General features: G+C 38.9%; 4 protein-coding genes across 4 annotated transcripts; 2 read left to right on the forward strand and 2 right to left on the reverse strand.

The window, feature by feature from the left end:
- Positions 1–10850: 10850 nt before the first annotated feature.
- LOC122577936 (adenylate kinase 8) lies at positions 10851–13563 on the reverse strand. The gene is made up of 9 exons (XM_043749664.1): positions 13383–13563; positions 13225–13321; positions 13044–13136; positions 12841–12980; positions 12537–12714; positions 12328–12452; positions 12153–12262; positions 11908–12079; positions 10851–11828 (listed from the first exon to the last, which is right to left on the reverse strand). Exons 1-9 carry the CDS (start codon positions 13467–13469, stop codon positions 11562–11564), a joined length of 1269 nt encoding a protein of 422 aa, XP_043605599.1. The 5' UTR covers positions 13470–13563; the 3' UTR covers positions 10851–11561.
- LOC122577938 lies at positions 13283–14104 on the reverse strand. Its single transcript, XM_043749667.1, has 2 exons — positions 13777–14104; positions 13283–13700 (listed from the first exon to the last, which is right to left on the reverse strand). The coding sequence occupies exons 1-2, from the start codon at positions 13870–13872 to the stop codon at positions 13566–13568; spliced, it is 231 nt and encodes a 76-aa protein (XP_043605602.1). The 5' UTR covers positions 13873–14104; the 3' UTR covers positions 13283–13565.
- A 131-nt stretch (positions 14105–14235) lies between these two features.
- Positions 14236–16591, forward strand: LOC122577935 (ATP-binding cassette sub-family F member 1). The gene is made up of 5 exons (XM_043749663.1): positions 14236–14661; positions 14736–14961; positions 15032–15677; positions 15761–15939; positions 16017–16591. The coding sequence occupies exons 1-5, from the start codon at positions 14309–14311 to the stop codon at positions 16509–16511; spliced, it is 1899 nt and encodes a 632-aa protein (XP_043605598.1). The 5' UTR covers positions 14236–14308; the 3' UTR covers positions 16512–16591.
- Positions 16592–16944: 353 nt separating this feature from the next.
- LOC122577934 (dual specificity mitogen-activated protein kinase kinase hemipterous-like) lies at positions 16945–22854 on the forward strand. The gene is made up of 8 exons (XM_043749662.1): positions 16945–17542; positions 18082–18539; positions 18630–18809; positions 18886–19020; positions 19101–19348; positions 20489–21184; positions 21266–21553; positions 21645–22854. Exons 1-8 carry the CDS (start codon positions 17386–17388, stop codon positions 21778–21780), a joined length of 2298 nt encoding a protein of 765 aa, XP_043605597.1. The 5' UTR covers positions 16945–17385; the 3' UTR covers positions 21781–22854.
- Positions 22855–23598: the final 744 nt, after the last annotated feature.

Genomic DNA, 23598 nt, shown 5'->3' on the forward strand with positions numbered 1-23598 from the left:
CGCCGATGTGCCCCTAGAGTCGGACACGATGGGGCGCGTTTGTGAATTCATTAAGATTAACGTATGCAGGGAATTAATTCAAGGGGCAGCAAAGCGGCTGGCCGTCTTCTTCGTGCTGCTCGCTGAAAAAGGACCTCGGAATCGCGGAAACGCCGGAATAAATGCATGAAGATGGGATAAATCGAGTGGCGTTGAGCTGCGAAAACAAAGATACTCGTGATAATTTTGGTGATTAGCGGCTCTTCGCGGGACGAGTTTTAACGCGACGCCGAGCTTCCTCCGATCGAATTGGAATAACAATCGTCCCTGTTTCCTCCGATATCTCGCTTCAGAGGTGTTAATTATCGAATCTGAAACTGTGTCGTCGATTATATACACGCGTATGTACGTGTACGTGTGATTAACGAGGGCACTATATAAATTTTAACCGAGTAATTTCTTGCGCCAAGAGAGTAGCACGGTTGATCGCATCTGTCGCGATTTAGACAACGGAAATAAATCAATGGAAATTAGAGCGGAGGGTTTGATTCGAATTACCTCGAAATCACCGCCCCTTGTCGGCTGATTGTTATCGGTAATTTGCAATATTTGTTCCCCTTTGGGACGCGAAATTTCATCTGGATGCAGCCACCTCTGGCCGCGTTGGACAAATAGGATTCGATTCGGGGTGAATTTGTCTTTCCGATGTTGTGGGGGAACGATCACAGATCACAGATAGAAACACGTTCAATTACACTTCCCGCTGCGTATCAAGATTACCTAATGAAGGACGTACGTAATAGTTATGCAAATAATACGCTTTGATTCGTTTAATCTCGTAATACGTACCGTAATGTGTGTACAGCGCTATAAAAATAAATATAGATTTATTGGTAAAAAGTGTATCATCGCCTATTTGTATAAAAGTTTCGTATGTACGTAACGACTCTTCGATAGAAATTGTAAAAAAACATGAAACGAAGTTTCAAGATTTTGCGTGTCATCTTCGATCTTCCCGATCGAATGTACCGTCGCACATACCGTATCAATTTTAATACACATACCGAATCGTTCAAATTGCGGTATATCTTCTTCTTTCGAAAACGAACGTTTATCCTGTCAAGAAAAAAAAACATAATGCTATTTGCGATAAACATAACGAACAAAAGTTAACGAACAAAAACCTTATTCACCAGACAAAATGCTCCAGCACTGAAGTATTGCATTGTGCTCTTAACGTTTGGTTATGCGATATAGCACGGGAATTACATAATTAGTCTTTGGTATGAATCAAACACTTTTGGTGACCTATGTGTAATTTAAGATTAAATATAATCTAGCGTGTATGACGACTTACGTGCATCTTGGTATTAAAGTGTAAATTCGAAGGTGTAATACCGAGTGGTTTTAATACACGTATTTAAACTCGTGATATGTACATTAGCAGCGGTGGCTCGTAAGGATTTGTACCGTGACAATAAAAGCAAAGAAGATAGAGATGCAGTGAAAAATTAGATCGTTAATAAAACTAAAGGTAATTATTACATAAAATACCATCGAGCGGTATTGCATTGCAAACAGGAAACTAACGGTTTTTAGATAAATGTATATGTAAGTATGCATTTATGTAGAATGTATAAATTTAATAGCGACGATAATAAAAGAGCAGCTTATACCCAAACTGGCAATGCTGTGCTACGACTTTTATGAACGAGCCGTCATATACGGCAACTACGAGTAAATAACGGAACGCAGAGTGTGAGAAAATATGCGAGGGATGTAAATGTAAGAAAGAAGTAAAATTATGAATTAAGAAGATTTCTTAAATATTCCATTCTCCTCGACGGAAGAAAATTACATTACGTTTTACTTGTTTCACTCGCATTTATCCGCACAATGACGAGATAATTTATCGATGTATACCTTTTTTTAATCAATTATTGACTTCCATTTAATTATCTTTGTCCGGTACACGTACTTGCCGAAGCAAGTACGCTCGTTCTCTTAACGAATTCGTACATAACACGAAACCAATGAAACGACTACCTACGAGAAACATTTATTCCGACTTAAGGGTCCGCGTTACCTAGTGACGCACTTACGATTCGATAATTTTTGATACTAACGTGTTGCTTCGATCATGTTTCCGCGATATTAGAATCTATCGTAAGAATAAAGTTTTACCGTTACAATACGATAAAATGTAATTTCTTTCATCTTTTTTTTTTTATTTCCCGATAGTATTTAATAAAAAGTTTCTTGTGTCTTCCTACGAGAGTCTACTTATCCACTAAAATTCGCGCGTCGATTACTTTTCACACAATATCGGATGCGCCTGGGAGAACAAAGCGTCGTAATTATTCGAGAAAAGGTTTTGTTGCCGTGGAAGGTGCGCGAGTGTGAATCAAGTTGGCGCGAGCGAGACGAAGCGAAGTTTTATCCGGCGAAAGTTACCGAGTCCGAATGATTATCAATAATAGATAGTCGCGATCGAGTCGAGACGAATTGGTAAATACGGATAAAAAAAACAGTGAAGGGGATCACGGTGAAGCGATTTAGAACAGTGAGAGCCGAAGAGCGAGTCGCGAGTCCAGGATGGGAGGGGTAGAAGGGGTTGGCGGATCAAAACCACGATGCCGCGAGGGCTTCGAAATCGTTAACAATCGCGGGAAAAGCAAAATCCATTGAGGTGCGACCACGCGTGTGAATATAACTGTCGATCTGAATATTCTGCGCGCGGAGCAGCATCGTCCAGTGCCGTATTCGCGAAAAACGAGAGGGAAGCCAGCTCGTTTTCCATTCAGAAAGAAAAGGGTGTGATCGAAACGAACGACTCTGTTTATAGCGACTAACAATTCTACTCGATGCTTCGATGTTTCGATGTTTCGATGTTTCTATGCTTCGATGCTTCGATGTTTCCACGTATCGGATCTGCCTTGCTTCCGGCGTGTTTTACCGTGGATATCTTTCTTTTTTTTTTTTTCCTGCTCGAGCATCTTTTTTAAATCGCAAGAACGGTCGATTCTTAAGCTGCTCGACCAATGGTATAAAGACTGATTCTCGTGGTGTTTTCCTCTCGAGAAAAAATGTACGCGAATAAAAGGGAAGATGAAAGACGGTAGGGTGTATTTGCTTGGTCCATTTCTACGAGACCATGGATTAAAGACAGTAAAAGGGCTCGGTGTATACGTTCTCGTTTCTCCTCGAATGTATCAGCATTTATTTATACCCTCCTTTTCAGCCGCTTCTTATCGTTTCTATACGTCTTTCACTAACAACGCTCCGCAACGTTTCCAAGACACCGAGGCGCGTTATTTCAGAGACAAAAAGAAGAATCAGAAGCTCGGCGATTTACCCGCCTTTCTGTTACATTAAACGCGAACACGAATACAAAATACCACATATTTTCTTAGCAAGGTATAATCGTTGCTTCAAACGAGTACCCCTACATATTGTAGTTTGCTTAATTAGTCTTGCCGAATTTGTGTATCGTTCGTGAGGCGGTTGAAGGTCGGTAATTTGAGAAGTTGATCAAGAAACGTCGTACGTCGATTCGCTAAGTAGAAACAATTGGAAAGTTTGTCGAAGTATACGGGGGAGAATTCGGCAGAATTCCGTAGCTGGGTATACGGCCTATTGTGTTTCTTCTTTCGCGCAGAGCAGGAGACACTCTCGAAGAATGATGGTTATGGGAAAAAGAGTGCTTGAACACGGACGTTGGTCAGGCTCCCGCGGTTCCAATTACGATTGAAAGGCGGCCCTGTTTGTTCGCCTCCTATAACTGCGGACTCTTCAGTGCCTCGTACAAGGCACTCTTACCCCATGGCCACTTTCGAGTTTCGACGCGTGTGTTTCCATGGCGAACGCCGCGATTCCGCCGAGCACAAAAATCCTCTTTTTTTCCAGCCTACGGCAACGATTATTATTTCAGCGAGAAGTTTTTCCTCGCGCTCGCTGTTCCTTCGCATTTGCATAGATTCAAGGACGTGTAAAGAATAAGACGAGTTAACCTTCGTAACGCTTTTTAACGAGCTTACTTCGTTTCTAGTTGCCAAGTTAAGCTCGTGCACGAGTTATTTCAAGGATAGTTGCTTTTACGCGATTTATCCGAAGCCCCTGCTATTTTGTCAAAGACGAAAATGATCGTCCGATAGAATCGCGACCCTGTTTTCGAGTTAAGTGCCGTGTAATCAAAGGATGATTGCCGGCACAAAGACAGCTGATTGGCTCGTTTACGTTACGGTAATGCTCGGGACTCGGCGAGACGACGCAGAACGTCCCTCGATGCCGGGAGAACATCCCCCGTTTCTCTCGTTGTAACGAGATTCCAGCGAAACCGTCCGCGTTCTCGTTAAGGAATTAAACGAGAATGCTCTCGCGAGACCGGCAACGAACACGAATAATTCGTCGTCACATGTTATTAAACGAAGAAAATTCTTCTCTTTGAATTAATAATCCGTGAATTTTCGTGCGGGTACTCGAATCGTTCGTTAATTTCGCGTATCAAAAGATAGAGAAATAGCTCGAATCGTTCGATAATCGTAGCTTCCTTCGTGCTCGGATCGCGTTCAAACGTATTAGGGAGAACACACTTCTCCGATAATTTCCATCGTTCGTTCGATTCATAGCACCTAGTTTCGGCGGCGATCTCGAAACGAGTGAAATCGAAAAGTAGAAAAGAACGGGAGGAGAAAACTACTGAAGCGGCTAGGCGACTCTCCTAGGTCGGATCTCGGATCTTTAGGAAACGGTTTCAAAGGAGAAACAGCGCTTGCCAATTGGGCACTAAAGTCGCGTCGGGAGGGCGTCGCGAAGATACCACGAAGACGGTGTAGATTCGCGCGGCAAGCATCGATGCCGTGAGAGGGTTGCTTGTTTACAAGCGACAGTTGATTTGACAAAGCCGCGGGTCCATTTATACGAGCGAATATTACAGGGCAAAGTCGAGGGGTGGCTTGTTATCCGCTCATTGAAGTTAACCACGGGGCTAAGTGCGCCGGGGAGTGCCGGTCGGTAGGAGCAAGGAGAACCAGTGACTAAAGGTTAGGTATGTACCAACGGAGGGGGTGGCTTTGCAGTTTGCGGAGAGAGTCAGCGAAACGCCGTGAGAAGCCGAGAGAGGAAGCTCCAACGGAGACGAATGGATGCTAACACGGCGAACAGAGACGAAGCGCCCAGGCAGGAGAAGATAGGTAAAATACCAGATGCTGAAAAGAGATAGGCGAAGGAAGTTGAAGCGAAATAGATTAAGGGAGAAAGGGATAGCGATGGATGCGACATTCTCGCGAGTAACATGGACTTTGCGAATAGTATCTGCACGTTGGTGGTGTTTGGAGTACCTTGACGTAGAATCGCGTTCGATTTCAGAGAAATTTAAAGCGTTTGCGATTTCCTCGACGATCGTATTTCTCGAAGATTTAGACGATCCAGGTGGTACATTTTTATAACGCGAGAGCAACTTTTTATCCTAATTCTCGTTGAATGAGGTTACGCGAGAAAGAGCGTTACACCGAAGGTGGTGACACTATCGGTGGTGACAACGAGATTGCAAACGCTAATGGAATTAGTCCCATCGCTAGAAGAGGGTGATGGAACGAAAGATGGATAAAAGCAGGGTAGCCTGGAAGAAGATAGAGAGAAGGGTGAAGAGAAGAGGGGAGAGAGAGTCGGTAGAATACCGACGGGCCAATGAGAGGCCAGATCGTTGCCGAGGTAACCGCGGGGCTTTCCGACGGATTATTCGACCGAGATTGAAAAGTTAGCACCGTGTAGCAGGCGGGGGCTCGTCGACCGAGCCACTCCTGTTTCTCCGGAACGAGCGATCTACTCACGGCAGGGCTAACACAACGGATTAAGGCTTATTTTCACATCCGCAACAGCTCGACCCCTTTTGCTCGATGCTATTATGTTGCAACAGAATACCATGCAAACGCGCTCTTCCGTGTCTCGGTTCGTATACACGCATACGCGAATAAACACCGATTTTCCACGTTTCGGTGCGTAATCGATGCGATCTTTCACTCTTTACAATTTACCACACGCGCGATTCTGTTTACCTTCGCGGGATACAAGTCAAGAGATAGGTCGAATAAGATCGAGATATTCCGATCCCCTTCGGTCGGTGGTTTGCTTAGTCCGCCGTGCCGCTACCGAACGAGCCGCTGACCATTCGTTGCAATTTTTCTAATCGGCCGGCTTCGAAGAGTACTTCGACCGGTTACGTTTTTCTTGGAAAAAACTCGGCGTTTTTCTATGAAAACCTTACAGGCAAGATGACGCGACGCGGTTAGATCGCCTCGGGATCGTCGACGAAGAGTTCGTCGGTGACGGGTCAAGCGTGAGTACGTCTCGGAAAAGTGTTTACTTCTGCATGTACACGATGCACACGGCGCGCGTCTACCAAGCTGCTTACCCGGTAACCACTCGGAGGTTACCTGACACGTGCATAATTAATGCCCGTGATGACGAGGACGCGACACTCGCGCGAGCGCGCTCGCCCACGGATTATCTGTGTCGGGAAAATGAAATGGGAGAATGAAATATCCGAAAGTCAGGATCGCGGAAAGGGTGGGACGAGGAGGAGGAGAGCGACGAAAGACGAGAGAAACAAACGTGTCGGAAGGAAGATGAAGCGATTCTTGCCGAATGGATGCCGAGGAGAACGAAAGGAAAGACCGGAAAGGACCAGGGAAAGGGGAGCGACAAGCAGGAAAGTTGTCCAAGTAACCGACGTGGAAACGCGGGGTAATGACTACTTTTTCATATTTTAATTACGCAGTAATTAATTGAAATGTTTCCCCGTTCGCGAGTGCACTCGAGCAAAATGAGAGGCGAGTAACTCTCCGCGTAGTCGGCTTCGGCTCGTTTTTTTTCCTTTCTTCTGTGCAATTCCACGGGCTCCTCTGTCTCTACCGCGTTCGACCCGAGGATTTCCCGTTTCCTTCGTTCTTTCACCCTTTCTCGCGAAATTAGGTAGAAATCTTTTCACGGGGCTCGCTTCTCTATTAAAAATTTCAGCGTACGGCTAATTGTACCGTTAATGGCTTTATCGTGAAAGCCTGACCTCCGTATCCTCGACACCTCGCTCGCCGGTAACCATCGCCCTTCTACTATCTGCAACCGTGTGCATCGCGCTTAAAGCACTAATTAAATTAGTTTCGTAAATCGAAACTCGTCGGCCAGACTTTCGATGCTATCGATTCGCGGCGATCATTAAAATAATTGCGGATGTTCGCCGGTAATTGCACGGATACTCGGTTGCTTTCGCGTTACGAGCGTTGTCTATAAATTGCCGCGATACTGCCGGTCGGTGATAATGGCTCTCGAAAATAGCTATCGGACGCTAAGACTTAGTAGATAAACAGAGTTAATTGGAAACCGTTTGATTCGCGTTCGATCGTTATCGATAAAGGCGCAATGACATCGACGTGGAAAATTTCGCCGCTCGTAAGCAGTCGTGTGCCGAATCTTAGGAACAGCTCTTAGTGAAGCGCTCGTCGTTTTCGTCGTACACGTGTCTGAATTTTACGTTCCATATCTACCAAAGAAAGAACGTGCCGGATCGATGGAGAAAATTCGAAGAACTAAACTGCCGATGGACGTGTGGCATGATCGTTTCACATCGAAAAGCGTTCGCGTGGTTTTCCAACGACTTAATCTTCGGTGGTCTTGTCGCCGTTGTTTTCTAGAAGTTTACTCTTATCCGGTATTCGAGAGAACGTTTCGGGCTGGCTGTCTCGATATCTCGAGGGGCACGAAGGACGCTTCGTTACTCGTTACCTGACGCTGACGCTCGTTGCGGTAGCAAGGGAACAATAGCGGAGACGAGAAGTAAGAAGGAGACGGAGAGAGATAGCCAAAACGAGGACCGGTAGGCACGCTTTTGTTAGGGAGGATGCTTGCTTGCTACGTGCAATTGTCATCTACTTGTTCCAACCATTGTTTCCGGTAACTCTTTCGCGGTAACGAGGAGGAACCTCAATTAGAACGGTTTGAGGACTTAAACGCCCAGAGGCTGCCGGGTTTTAAGAGGCAGCGAACATTGTTTCTTTTGAGCGATAACTCGGTGATACTTTTAGCTATATCGGTGCTCGTGGAACATCGTCCACCAACTTTTTTTTTTTTTTTTTAGCACAGATAATTACTAGGCACGCTCGAGGGTATGATACCGTTACACCCTTTGCGCCGAGTCATCGTTAACGTTGCCACGAGTTTTCTTTAAAAATCGAATCAACAGTATTTTTACAACTTGCAATGTGTTTAGAACTCGCCGACGTTGCAAGTAGAAGTACAGCGGTTGACATTGTTTGGCGAATTTGTTGAGAAGAAGGTTGTTGCAAAAATTCGCGCATCTTAGATAAAGCTTGATTCTACGGAAATGAAGTACCGTGGTTGTCCGTCACGGTGATTACATCCTTGAGGCGATCCAACGAATTTCGAACGGTCTTGAATCAATTACGCGGTATATATCTCGGGGAAGAAGTCTCAAATAAAACTACTGGATTGGCTAAAGATCAGCCTGTTCGATCGATTACGAGCGGTTGAGTAATAGAAACGCGTGTCTCCGCTTTGCGGCTGGTATCCTGGTGTGCGACTCGGCGTGTACGCTTTGACGTTAACTCGTTTGCTTGCAATCCCCGCGAAAGCTACCATCCAATAGAACCTTCATTTAAACCCTTTCAGAATTTACCAAGCATTTTTTTCTGTACAACGACCACCGAACCGATCGTTCGGCTCATCCTCTAAAAAATACAGAATTCTAGGCACTCGTTCAAAACATTAATGGTACGAAAAACAGGGAATTTTGCGAGCCGCCGATTCGCGAAGCGAATCAATATTTGTTTCATTCAAGGGTGGCCACAGAGTAGCGTACTATATACACTGTGTACATATAGACGTGTTGTCTGTTATCGGAAATCCATCCGAATATCTGGAATTTTTTTCGGCAGCATGCGCCACTCGTTTCATGATCGCCTGTGATACACAGGCGAAATTAAGATGTATAGAAGGCGGGATATGATCGATGAAAAATAACAAAGTCGAACGAAAAAGAAACGCAGTATCTTGCGTCTCGTTGCCATTCTTCTCTTCTGAAACGTTAAATTAATACGTTTTCTGCGTTTAACATTGCGAATAGATATTTAAACCCATTGACAACATCAAATGTTCCTCCTTATTTCGAACGAATCTTCCGCGACGTTTTCTTAGATTCCTACGTGATTAATCTTCTAGAAACAGCGCAAAAACACGAGAACAACGTCCACGATGGTGAATTGTTACTAGCGTCCTGGTATTCCAGCTGGAGCGGAATACGCGTCCATCCCTAGATTCGAGGTCCCGGAGGTTCGTGCGAACCGCTTCCCGCGGTTATGCAGTCCTGGTGCTGCGAATGCTTCTGGCGCCACGCAGTTGACGAGTGACAGGACATTGACGAGTCTCGAGGGATGTCGCGGTTCCTTGAACGCGAAAGAATCCTTCCGTTTGATCGACCGAGAGAAAATTTCGTCTTATATAAAGCCCCGATCGACCGAATGCTCACCGTTTGGAAACTCGAGCAAGCTCGACAATCGATCTCCAAGGGGATCGATTCAGCCTCGAAATAGCTGTTCGCATGATATCCTAGTGCGATTGGATGTTTGTAAGATATAAACACGTGTCGTCACGTTGACGAACGCAACGTACCTATAGCGTACATATTTTCTTATTCGTGGTGAATGGCAATGGACGGCGATGAGTCTCGGGACTATGTCGTCTTTAAAAATGACAACCAATAATAATTATTTACTATCGCGTGAAGATTTTTAAACGAGTATTTCGAAAGGACTGAAATACGTTTAAGGATATTTTGCGAGTGGATTGAAAGATAGGGCTAATGGATTCGATTAGTTCGATGGGAAGATCGTTGCGACGTTATGCGAGCCTAATGCATCTGCAGTATCAGCGAAAAAAAAAAATGTTTCTGTATATGTATGATGATCACGTAGTACACACTTGATGTTCAACGCATACTCGGTATATCCATACGGGTATAGGGTTGCAGATGTCCAAGTAGGATGATGATGATCCACGTGATATGGATATCGAGGATACAGGTGATCCTATCGCGTCTCGTGTGCTTTCTTCTATCCTAATACTCGAGCTTATTTCGTCTTTTGAAGTCCTTCTAATAATAGCCTGGGATCCTTCTTCTTTACGTGATTGTCATTCGTTCGACGCGGGAAATATTATATTAAAGCAATTTTTCAAGGATAATCGATATTCGAATACCTAGTATCGGTAGACCTGAAGCTTATAGACATCCTATCCAGTATAAGTAGATAGGATTAATACTTGATAAAATATAATATCTATGTTAATTAAACTAGATCGGCTACTTCGAGAACTTGCAGAAAATAAGTCTAGGATCATTTCGTGTCATCGATAAAACAGGGAATAAAAATTGATCGGTTAAAATTTAAAAGTCACAAACACGTTACTTCCCTCTCAGTTTACGATTATTTCAATACTTAAAAAACATATTTTATACTGGAATATTGCTTCCAACATTTATGCAGCATTTCCTTGCATTTCACCTCCATCCGACTCTACTTTCCTCGGCCCAAGTTTCCTCTTTACTTCCGGGTTGAACGTAGTTTTACAGAAATCAGTTCCGATCGATAACTGAGCCGCCGAATTTTCAATTTATCCAAGTTTGAATCAAAGTAGTCGTTGTAACGGTGAATTTTACTTTTATGCAAAAGCAAATAATATAGTACAAATTTGTATCCTTTGAATAAAATAGCAAAAATGTTTCGTCGTTTTATCCTACTTCCAATAACGCGATAAACAACCAATGCTTAGATTCGCAATTAGCCATCGCGAGTATCTCGATAATATGTAGAACACATGCGTCACATTCTCCCGATATCAAGATAAAGACATCAAGTACGCAATTTGGCAAATTTCTCCTGAAAATGGCAAAGGTCTTAGTAACTGCTGGGCAAAGTAAGCAGGATTTCATCGTTCGTAGCAAGTCCTGCGTACATTCTGCAATCGTGTTGCGACCTATCCCACTCTATACACCCTTGATCCGGAAATATGCTTCGCGTTTGAGGCAATTATCCTTGTTAATGTAGGCGCGTGATATCCTTAATTCAACTATATACTGTATTCTTTTCTTGACGAAACACTGTTCACTTCCACATCGATATACTATCCGCGATGCGATTCCCAAGCAAACAGGTTGACGTATCGTCTACAGTCTACGTAATCGTTGATCCTACTACTCGCAGAGCAAATAATAATATTGAAGGATGTCGCTAAAGTTTATTAGCATAAAGATTATTGCAAGGAAATGCAAGCAAGTAGCTGTATTTCTCAAATTTTCTATCGAAATTTACTTATACCGATAATTCTTTCCATCGTAATTTAAACAACGAAAGTAATAAAAGTAGTTATACGTATTAAGAAATCCATACATGGCATCATACAAATGGTGTGATGTTGTGGAAATAAGATGCTCTGCGTACTAGGATAACAGGATGCACTAGAAGTATCCCGTTTTCTACCCTTACGGAAGGTGAGGTAGGGTCGACAGCTATAAGTTAGATAAAAGTATACGTCGGCTCGGGGGCACGTATATTATCAAACACGCTGGAGTCGGGCTCGTCATCCGGGTCAAATTCGTTGCTCATGGGATCGATCACAGGCGATGGTCTTGGCACCCTCGAATACCAGGGTGGAACTGGACGCATTATACTTGCTTCTACCTTTTCTCGGACGATCCTTTCTTCCTCGTTTCCATCGATTTTTATCGCGGATTCACCTGCATACTGCATCATGCCGATCACATTCTCTTCGTACTCTTGAAGCTGTAATTTTTCAGCGATTAAAATCATAAACGCGACCATAAAAAAATAATTTTAATCACAATAGCAGCCGCGTTCTTACATCTCGTTCTACGATTAGTCTGAAATCTCTGGGATGTACACCTAATTTGCAATCATCGTTAACGGCGTAATTCGCTGTCGACAAAATGTGCTTGCTTCCAGTGACAATATTGTATCTACGATTAAGCAGCCTTTCTCTGCAAATATCACCACTCGCTTCCACAAATATTACTCTAAAATATTTAACACGCTGAACAAAATTTTCACAAACTTCTTCGGCTTTGAACATTTGTCCCGCATTTTTACCTATTTGGAGGCGTAGGATTCAAATCTAATAGTTTAAAATCTTCTACAGTTTTTGGATATCCAGTTAAAACCCAACCCCTTTTCAAACACTCATACCCGGATATGTGTTTCTGAAAATAATAGCATTATAGCACAGTTATTGATTCGATACATTTAGTCATTAATTTTATCATACTTCGACGATTTGAATCCTAATTTCAGGCTTGGGTCTTTCTCCCCATTTGTACTCGAACAATCGAAGCATTTCTCCCAAAGGATTCTGTTGTAAGCGCGCCTGTTCTGCGATATAATCGTAATCAACTAAAATAGATGATAACATTTACAACTGGTAACGAGTTATCGAGCAATGAGAAGTTAAAATAGGTTGTAAAATAAAAGTAGTACTATGAACAAGATTGAATCGTTCGGCCAAATATTTTGCTAATGTAGTGCAACCAGATCCCCTGAATCCAATAAGCGCAATGCGAAAAAGCGACGGTGCTCCACAATGTTTCCTTGTTTTTGCCAGTTTTGCACAATCTTTCCCAAGTTCGTCGATGGACCTGATACCTACCTCAACTGCCTTGAAATCAATTTTTTTTTTTTTTTTTTCAAGTCAACAATTGTACTTTCACTATTCGACGACATAAAAGCGTAAGTATCATAAATTTAACTACAGACACAAATTCTCTTTAGAAGTTCAACTAACTATTAAACAATGCCTGTACGCTTCCAATAAGCCCCGACAATTTTTCAAGTAACGACGATTTTTTATATTTTTCTCTGTGTCTGTAGGATTGCATGTTTCACGGCAAGCGAATGCATCTGTGCAAATATTTCCCCAGTTTTCTAAAACAGGAAAATTATGTAAATTTATTGAATTTAGAGATATACCGTTCTTCGTAGTTGTACCATTGTCATCTGAAACTATAAGTTGTATCACATGCGTCGGTATTATTCCGGTACGCTGGAATATTTGTGCCTCTCTCTTCGTTCTTGGTAGGTCTATGAGACAAGCCAAAGGACAATTTCTTAGGTATTCCATCTTTTTAAATCGTGCTATAAATGTATCTACGCGTGTGTAATGTATTACCAACTAATAGCCATCCACTTTCATGAAAAGTTCCGCGTTGTAAAATTTTCTTCATTGCATATGCAAGATCTTCCGATTCCTCGCACTGACAATCATCCTAATAGGGGAAAGTTCATTTCTTGAAAAGATAAAACAAAACTGTGAATGTTTTCGCTTACATTATGCTGAGGGCAAGCTCTACGAAGATCTTTCAAGGTTAAAGGATGTACACCCAATTCTTCGTGTAGAACATTAGCTAAGGCCATTCTATCTGTCCATATGAAATATTTTTTCTTTTTTCTTTCCAATTCAAGCAAATAAGTTTTAAAATAGCGACCCGAGGAAATCTATCTAAGATAATTCTATCTACCAAAGTTTGCAGGTGCGATAAGGATAATGTTAGGAACATTGAGTCTTTTAGCAGCAAGTTGAAGATATTGCTTCATAAATACAAGATGATCTTCAGGTTTTTGGATCATTAATTGAGTCGCCATTTCCTATATACGTTTCGTTTTTGTAAGATTTTGATAAAACTGTATTATCAGATATACTTGTAATATAGAGGTTATTTACGTAAAACAGTTCGTATAAGCGATGTTTCTCCAAATAAGCCATAAATCTTGCGTTAATGGTACGCGCTTTCTTCTCTATTTCCTGCAATTCTGCCATCTTTTATGTTAAAATATTCGAGTTTAAGAAAACGTACTTCTATCTCGCTGTATTTTATCATAAAAGGTCGATACATTTTTTATGGTATCTAATAGATCTACTTCAATTGTTTCCCCGCTCCCATTTATAACAATATATTACAAACGTATCGTGTATTAGTTTTTTGTTTTTACCTACTTTACATTTAGAAAGTAATACAACGCTTACATTATTTAAATTAATTTACTTTTTTCCCCAATAGTTTATATAAAACATCAATTTCATTATTCTTATTGAATATTATATTATATACATTTATAGAACACTGCAATATGCTAAGACTAAGTATGCAGAAAATTGGATGGCGCCACGTGTTTTTATACTTTTTGTGTGCTACTTACTAGATCTCAGGAAAGTGTGGAATATTGAGGTTAGATAGTTAGGTGCACGTTTCAGTATGTCAACCGATAAAAACATATCAGATGTCGCGAAAAAGATATCCGATATGGAGATGGAAGAAACAGGGAAGAAGCTAACGCATAAAGAAAAGAAAAAATTGAAAAAGCAACAGGAATATGAAAAAACGATGGAAATGTTAACGAAGACCGGTGGTCAGGGTCATAGCGAACTTGAAACTAATTTCACTGTTTCTCAGACTCAAAGTCAACAGCGTGGTAATCAACAATTAGAAAATGCCGTTGATATTAAGGTTGAAAATTTTAGTATTGCTGCAAAGGGAAAAGAATTATTTACCAATGCCAGCTTGTTAATTGCACAAGGCAGGCGTTATGGTTTGGTAGGACCAAATGGGTATGTATTTTTCCACTTCCTAATTCATAAAATATCATTTCGCTATCTTATCAAATCTCTATTATATATTTCAGTCATGGAAAAACTACCTTACTTCGTCATATAGCAAAGCGGGCTTTTGCTATTCCGCCCAACATTGATGTTTTATACTGTGAGCAGGAAGTTATTGCTGATGATACGCCAGCTGTGGAAGTAGTACTTAATGCGGATATAAAGTGTAAAGAATTAATGACAGAGTGTAAAAAATTAGAAGAACTGGTAGAACAAGGAGATACCTCTGTTCAAAACAGATTACAGGAGGTAATTTATTGAATGTAAATGTGTATATAAATATTTTATTACTCTACTATAGTAATATATTTTTTTATAGGTTTATGAAGAATTAAAAATTATTGGGGCAGATTCTGCAGAACCACGAGCTAGAAGAATTCTTGCTGGTCTGGGATTTAGCCGTGCCATGCAAGATCGTGCGACAAAAAATTTTTCTGGTGGCTGGCGTATGCGTGTTTCTCTTGCTAGAGCTCTTTTCTTAGAACCAACGTTACTGTTGCTCGATGAACCGACTAATCATTTAGATTTAAACGCTGTTATTTGGTTGGACAATTATCTTCAAGCTTGGAAAAAAACGTTACTTATTGTTTCCCATGACCAGAGTTTCTTAGATAATGTGTGTACAGATATAATTCATTTAGATCAACAAAAATTGTTCTATTATAAGGGAAATTATAGTATGTTCAAGAAAATGTATGAGCAAAAGAAGAAAGAAATGATTAAAGCATATGAGAAACAAGAAAAACGACTTAAGGATCTGAAAGCGTCTGGTCAAAGTAAAAAACAAGCTGAAAAGAAACAGAAAGAAGCCTTAACTAGAAAGCAGGAGAAGAACAGGACGAAAATGCAAAAGCAAGAAGATGATAATGCACCTGCGGAATTGTTACAGAAACCTAGAGATTATATAGTGAAATTTAGTTTTCCTGATCCACCCCCATTGCAACCACCAATTCTTGGTCTTCACAGTATGTTATTATTATATTATATTATATACATTACATTGCTTTATATTACAATAAATGATTTGAAAAATCATATTTCATTTCAGATGTAACCTTTCATTATGAAGGACAAAAATCATTATTTATCGACGTTGATTTCGGTATCGATTTAAGTTCTAGAATAGCCATAGTTGGACCTAATGGCGTCGGTAAATCTACGTTTTTGAAGTTACTAACAGCTGATTTACAACCTGTGAAAGGGGAATTAATAAGAAATCACAGATTAGTGAGTAACAATAAAAATTAATTTTATTATTTTAAATGACAAATTCGTATACTTAAATTATGCTTTATCATTTATAGAGGATAGGAAAATTTGACCAGCACTCTGGCGAACATCTAACGGCTGAAGAAACGCCGTCGGAATATCTAATGCGTTTATTTGACCTTCCATACGAGAAAGCTAGGAAACAATTAGGAACATTTGGACTTAGCTCTCACGCACATACAATTAAAATGAAAGATTTATCAGGAGGTCAAAAGGCGCGAGTAGCATTAGCTGAATTATGTTTAAATGCACCTGATGTTGTAATTTTAGATGAACCAACAAATAATTTGGACATAGAATCAATCGATGCGCTAGCTGATGCTATCAATGATTACAAGGGAGGAGTTATCATCGTCTCTCACGATGAGCGTTTAATTAGGGATACAGAATGTTGTTTATATGTAATCGAAAATCAACAGATTAATGAAATTGATGGAGATTTCGATGATTATAGGAAAGAACTGCTGGAAAGCTTGGGAGAAGTCATTAACAACCCAAGTATAGCCGCGAACGCGGCTGTTCTACAATGAATATTTTTGCTTTGTAGGATAGCAATAATTTCCAGTGGCCCATAAAATCGATCCCTTTAAATAAATATTCCATCAATATATTAATTGTTTTCTCCATATTGGCTTCTTTCCTATAATAATATTACCAATTCTTCATTATTACGTTTGAAATATGACTATCAGTGTTTTAAATACGAGATAATTTGTGCTTCGAGATGCATCAAGTTTGATAGGACTAAAAAATTGTATTTTAATAGTCAAAACTTCTAACACGAATTACAATTATTACATGAAATTCTGGAATATGTTGTTCCCAATGAAATGATTTTTATTACCTATAAAATTAAGATATTCTAATTCTTTAAAGTTTTCACACGCTTGATAGTTACAATTTATTTCAATAATTAGACATATTAATCAGGTCTTCAAAAAAAAAAAGAAAAAAAAAACGTTTATATACATTTGTATTATTAAGGTCTACAAAATTGTATTCTATATTATAAATATTTACTTTCTGTTTGTAGAAAAAAAATGGAAATCATTTACATATTGATCTCTACTTAAATAACATGTACATATATGAATTTGTATGAAAATGAGAATATATATGTGTGTGTGTATGTATATATATATATTATATATATATATATATTATACATATACGATATTATGTAATTAGAAGATGAAATAATATTCCTTGGAAAACTTTCTTATCATAAACTGCTCTAGTGATTTCTAAGAAATTTAAAGAGAGTTGGTTCTACTGAAATGCGTATAACCGGCGGCGCAATGTTCGCTGCCAAAAGGGGCAGACGAGTGATGTGAAAATTGTCAAATATTTTGTGCGAGGTGGTGTCCCGCGGTGAATTTGATAGTGTTCCAAAAGACCGTCGCAATGTCCAGTACTCTGGAGAATAAGATTCTGAATTTACAAGAACGTCTTAGAGCAGAAAATGAATCAAGAGATAGAGATAGACAGAACAGCGAGGTTGGACCAGGAACGAGCCTTCAACCGTCATCCTCGGGGTCTGCCTCGAGTTCTGCCTCACGACGTGAGTTTGATTTAAACGACACTTATAAAAATAATAAAATCTTTTCTTGACGTTTTTACCAAAAATTTCCAATTGAATTTTGCTTTTACTACTTGTCGTACAGGTTATGTTGATCATCACAATTTATTCTGTTGATTCTATATACGATACTCTTTTGGTCTTCTTATCTAACGCGTAGTTTATTTCATTCAACCTGTTGGTAAATTAATAACAATTATACACGCGTATGTTTCTCATTTTGGTAAATAGATTGTGTTTTGAGATAAACAGAAATATGTATAAATGAATCATAAACAAACACAATGTACTTTTTTTTTAAAGAAAGAATCTCTTTGTAATGATAAGGACGATTATTTTCTTTTATCTAGTTTTGAATTGTTATTTGTCTTCAAGCAAACTAATGTTCGTCCATCAATAATAAAACACATTGCATGTGTATTGAAAATTTAAGATTATTTTTTTATTGAAGAATGTATGTGTCACTTCTTATACCTCTAGTTAGATATAAAAATGATTTTTAACTCTTATCCTTAATGCAGCTCCAATTCCAACATTGAAAGTCTCGCAGATACCTCCAAAGAAACAGGATAGTGAATTTGAATCAAAACTACAAGAAATCATGAAAATGAATGGTATTTTAAATATTAATGGTCAGAGGTATCAAACTGAAATGAAAGACTTAGAACATCTAGGTGAATTGGGAAATGGTACCTGTGGACATGTTGTTAAAATGAGGCATAAACCTAGTGGTGTACTCATTGCCGTTAAACAAATGAGGCGTTCTGGTAATGCAGAAGAGAATAAAAGGATAATTATGGATCTTGATGTTGTGTTAAAATCACATGATTGTCCGTATATTGTGCAATGTTTGGGTTGTTTTATCACCGAATCTGATGTGTGGATTTGTATGGAACTAATGGCAACTTGTTTAGATAAATTATTAAAAAGGACCAGGCAAGCAATGCCTGAAGAATTTTTAGGAAAAGTTACAGTAGCAGTAAGTAAATCATAAGTTTATGATAAGCCTTATATTTGTCTTAATTCTACCTGGAGTATTATTTATGTAAAAAGAATTATATCTTTACAGACGGTAAAAGCATTATCATATTTGAAAGAAAAGCATGGCGTAATTCACAGAGATGTGAAGCCTAGTAATATTCTTCTTGATGAAAGGGGAGGAGTTAAGTTATGTGATTTTGGTATATCTGGCAGATTAGTTGATAGTAAAGCAAAAACCAGAAGTGCAGGATGTGCTGCTTACATGGCTGTTAGTACACATAATGTTATTTCTTGTTGTGCCGAAGTTTAAAATTGTTTTATAAAATACTGCTATACTTTTACAGCCTGAAAGAATTGATCCCCCAGATCCAACAAAACCAGACTATGATATAAGAGCCGATGTTTGGAGCTTGGGTATCACTTTAGTCGAATTAGCTACAGGAGTATTCCCTTACAGAGATTGTAAGACTGATTTTGAGGTAAACTGAGTAACATACATTATATAAATGGTAGTATTTGATGTGTTTAAAATGCTCGTTATACTTATATGAATTCATAGGTACTGAGCAGAGTAGTGCAGGATGACCCTCCCTCCCTTCCACCAGATGCACTCTTCTCAAAAGAATTTAGAAATTTCGTGAGTTGTTGCCTTACAAAAAATTATAAACATCGCCCAAAATATCATAAACTCATGGAGCATCCTTTTATCCGAAAACACGATGTACCGCAAGATGAAGAAACAAACTCGTCAGTACTAAATTCTGGTTGCCAATGGTTTGGCAGAGTTATGCAGCAATTAGAGCCAAGGTAAACTGTTAATAAGTGTATATCGTAAATATTAAAAGATAGTTCTCAAGTATTGTATAGAAAATTTTTGATTAAAAAAAAATCATGTGACTTTAGAAAATGTGGTAGAGATATGTGCTATTAGAGAAGACCGTTCTATAGGAAACGAATAGAGTTTTAAACATGGCATGATATTCCCAACTAATATTATAATGATTTGGTTTGGTTTGAAAATAACCGGGTATTGTTCTTTTATATTAGTTTAAAAAAATTTTTAACACACTTCAGCATTCATGGTTAATGGGTAGGTATTAAAGGAGCTCGAAAAATTACGCCGAGTTTTAAAGTTGGATTTTTGTTGGATACTACTAGTTTTTATATATTTATCTTTTGTTCATTGCCAAACAACATTTACAAACCTGTCCGTACATTTCGATTAAAAGTTTGCGTGCGTGTTAAATTGTGTTGCAGCGTTGAGCTTGAGGGAGGCAGCGCAGCATAGCATCCCCTCTCCCTCGCCCCTGCCCCTTCTTCCATTTTCCTTAAAAACTTACCCATAAACTCCAAAAAACTTAAAAAAAATACACCTCACAATTATCCAAAAATCTGCCCGATTTTCATTTCGAGTTGTTTGGTTTGTGCACGCGCCTGTTACACACCCCACCCTTCAACCCCTACTCATGGTAAGCATTGTTTTTATTTATTTGAATATTCGTTTATTTGTCTTTATATTATGTAGCGATCATTCAGTGGCACAAATAAGATTTCCCTGTGCACACTCCATTCGTTATAAAATAGTTATATTTGTTTAATTATATTTGTATTTTTATCCTTATTTTAAACGTTAGAATATGTCAGTTAAACATTTTACTTGTGTTTTTAGCATGTAATATCTTGAATTTTTTTAATTTTGATCACAGATATTCTTTATGATCTGTTACCTTGGTAAAAATTCCTCTATCCTCGTTTGTGTTGCATGATTCTATGATTAACGTTCTAACTTCTATTAACCCCCTATAAACTCAAGTTTTTTGCAGAACCAACATGATACAATTATCTTGGGTACCAGTGACATTTTTACACAAATCAAGTTATTTTGGGGGACCAGTAATTCTTTTTTCGATGATATGTAAAACCATAGTTTAATATTGTTGAATTCAGTTTCAGATTGCCAGGGTGGCAGCAACGAGTTACGGGTCATGTATCTTTGAAACAAACAGCTCATCTCAGGGCTCAGTCTGAAGTACCAGCTTTCCTACGAAGCAATGTCACCAAAGACTCACAGAACTCCAGCTTTTTGCCATTTCATCAACGATCAAATAGTGAGAATGGTGCGAACTATGTATCTTATAGTCCATACGCGCTTAGACGAAAGGAAATTTCCAGGCCGTTTTCTCCTCCTTCGTCCAATGACATGGATACATCGGAATCGAATTTTCAACGACCGTATTCACCATATAGGCATGCCGATCAAAATAGGGATTATTCTTCGAATCATTGTTCTCTTAATGGACAAGGTAGTAGGCAAGAAGGAAGACCGTTCTCTCCTTATCGACAGGATGCTAGTACAATAGACGCGGGAAGTAGGCTCTATTCACCATATCATGGACGCTTCACGGAAGATCGGGACACCAGTAAAGAAAGATGGCAAGGTGTCTCTAGATCTTTAAGTCCGTTTGCTCGTGATTATTCACCTTGGAGAAGAGAGAACGTTGACCCTCCAAATGTAGTACAATCAACTGAAAGTGGGCGGTATTCTCCGTTTCTTCAACAACGATTAGGACAAACTCCATCTGTGCCTCAAACTCATCCCCAAACTCAAGATATTTATGGTAGTCCTATGATTAGTCGTAAAAGGTAAATAACGATAAATGTTGCAACCCGTTGTTGGTATGATTAATAACGTAGATATTATATATATTCATTTTTTAAATACAGGTTTCCTTCTGAACCCCCTCCACAAGGATCTCATGGTTCTACTAGCCCCGAATTATTAATTTCCCGTTTTGCTCATCAATTGAAGCAAGAACCGTCACCTGTTATGCCACCTGTTCAGGGTGGGTCTAAAGAATCTGCCAAGAAGCGTTTTGCTTCTTATGTTCGTCTTAGACTTGGAAGCGAACGTGCTCCTTCGCCGGAACCACCGCCGAGATTGAGTCGCGGTGAATCTCCTCTCGCCCTTAGAAGGAATTTAGTGGATCAAGCCTCTCCTTCTTTTGCACGAAGGTATTGTTCTTCTTTTTTTTTTTTTTTTTTTTCACTTCAAGCGTATATAAGATGCGAACAGTTTTTTAATTCAATGCATATTCTTTTCAAGGTACGTTTCATCTTCTCCACCTCAACCTCCACCGAGAAGATTGTCGGAAAGCAATTCCGTGCCCGGTAGCCCTCAACATGTACGAGCTCGACTACGTTACACTCCCGAACCTCAGAGGAGACCTCCGCCTCCATAACCCACCGTTACGATTAAATCATATTCCTTGTTGGTGCCATATGCGATAAAAGTAATTGAATTAATCACATGTACCACGTAGAACGGTGTTATAATCAACGATGGTTGTGCACACAAGTGACCTGTGCACAGTGTACTTGAAAACAGTTCTAAACCAAAAAATAGTTGTTTGTAATACTCGGTGATATTGTGAATTCTAATTTAGTACGTATTTTAAAGAAGGACTTGGATACGTACTATGTTATGATGTTATTATTGAACATTGAATATTGCTCGTAAGCACGAAAAGAAAAGTTAGACTCCTAAATTCGAGAGGACGGTCTTTGGGATTCATTTTTGCACGATTTCCGTGGCTGTAACGTACCGCGTTGAACTACTTTGTCAATAACTCTCTTATCGACGTGTATTTATATAGGATATGCAATCACTGATGCAATACGATGCTCAACTTTTTATATTGCTTGTAAAGATATAAATAAATGTAGTATGTTCGACGTTTTTCTAAAAAAAAAGCGACAAAAAATAAAAAAAATTAGAAAAAAAAACAAAAAACTAAAAGATAAAAGAAAATCTTTATTAGGAGATGCGGCATCGTACTGAACGCGTAAACCGTTCCTATCATTCTTCGTTTACGCTTCTTTTCTTATCGAGGAACAAGCGAGAGTATGTGAAACCAAACATGTAAAGCAATTCTCTCTTCCTCGGCCGGCCTTGCAGTATCTCTGCAACTCGACTTAGCAATGGCGACATTTTTCACATTCATTATCGTTTGTAAAATAATACCAAACGCATACAGCGATCACTAGATCGATTGAGTGAAAACCAAATTATAAGAAATATTAACGACGTCTCCGTAAGGGAAGCACAAATATTCACGTCTCCTAGATTCTACGAGTTTCAACAGATGTATATTATTTAAAATAAGAGGCGTGTTTGGGCTAGTACGTTGTAATTATTATTTTTAATTAACATTTATTCATTAACTTTGTTCAATCTACACTCGTAATCACCTTTGTCGCTTATTTGACAAAAGGATCTGTTGCAATGTAAATAAACTTATATTTATACGATACCATTGACTCGTTTCATTTACCCTGTATTAAATTTCATAATAGGTCATGAGTAATTCACTAGCATCTATGATTATCTATCTCGCAATGGCGCTGCCATTTATTAGTTACAATGTATTTTTATCATGTACTGCCACGTAACGTTAAGCAATTTCTTTTCGTCAGGCGCTCATGCGCGATGATATTATTGCACTGTAATGGTTTCATTTAATTACAATAATTTCACTTTCTATTTTGTTACGAATCGCGTTAACATATTTACCTAAAAGATCAATTATACCTATTTTACATCAGGAATTTTAATATATAATTCATTAGTAACGAAATGATATTTGTATGTACACTAATCTTGCCTCTTTCATGTATGTAAATGAATATGCGTAAATATGCGGAATAATGAATTTTTTCTGAAGGTTTATGAAACTGTTAGGCATGAAGACATTATATGAAATCATGTATATAAATAATATATTAATTTTCACTTCTGGATTGTAATTTTTAATTGTATGGAAAATAAATCTCAGTAGAGAATGAAATTATTACTTTATTATTAATAATTATTAAATTATTAATGAAATTCTTTTGATTTAACGAATTAGCAAAGAATTCATTATCTTTTTTGTTTTCAATGTGTAAGTGTATAGATTTATGATCGTACACTACATATATATATATATATATGCATATTGTACATTTTTCATGTAATTCGTCTATATTTGCATTATTTACACGTAATATAATATAAGGAA

Source organism: Bombus pyrosoma, linkage group LG3 (assembly GCF_014825855.1).
Source record: "Bombus pyrosoma isolate SC7728 linkage group LG3, ASM1482585v1, whole genome shotgun sequence".
NCBI lineage: Eukaryota > Metazoa > Arthropoda > Insecta > Hymenoptera > Apidae > Bombus > Bombus pyrosoma.

Coding starts and splice junctions, on each gene's coding strand:
- LOC122577936 (XM_043749664.1), bottom strand. CDS start 13,469: ATGGCCTTAGCTAATGTTCTACACGAAGAATTGGGTGTACATCCTTTA. Junction 13,322..13,382: donor GAGCTTGCCCTCAGCATAAT/GTAAGCGAAAAC, acceptor TTCCCCTATTAG/GATGATTGTCAGTGCGAGGA. Junction 12,263..12,327: donor TTAGGATTCAAATCGTCGAA/GTATGATAAAAT, acceptor TATTATTTTCAG/AAACACATATCCGGGTATGA.
- LOC122577938 (XM_043749667.1), bottom strand. CDS start 13,872: ATGGCAGAATTGCAGGAAATAGAGAAGAAAGCGCGTACCATTAACGCA. Junction 13,701..13,776: donor GCTTATACGAACTGTTTTAC/GTAAATAACCTC, acceptor AAACGTATATAG/GAAATGGCGACTCAATTAAT.
- LOC122577935 (XM_043749663.1), top strand. CDS start 14,309: ATGTCAACCGATAAAAACATATCAGATGTCGCGAAAAAGATATCCGAT. Junction 14,962..15,031: donor TTCAAAACAGATTACAGGAG/GTAATTTATTGA, acceptor ATTTTTTTATAG/GTTTATGAAGAATTAAAAAT. Junction 15,678..15,760: donor ACCAATTCTTGGTCTTCACA/GTATGTTATTAT, acceptor ATTTCATTTCAG/ATGTAACCTTTCATTATGAA.
- LOC122577934 (XM_043749662.1), top strand. CDS start 17,386: ATGTCCAGTACTCTGGAGAATAAGATTCTGAATTTACAAGAACGTCTT. Junction 17,543..18,081: donor CTCGAGTTCTGCCTCACGAC/GTGAGTTTGATT, acceptor TCCTTAATGCAG/CTCCAATTCCAACATTGAAA. Junction 21,185..21,265: donor CCTATGATTAGTCGTAAAAG/GTAAATAACGAT, acceptor TTTTAAATACAG/GTTTCCTTCTGAACCCCCTC.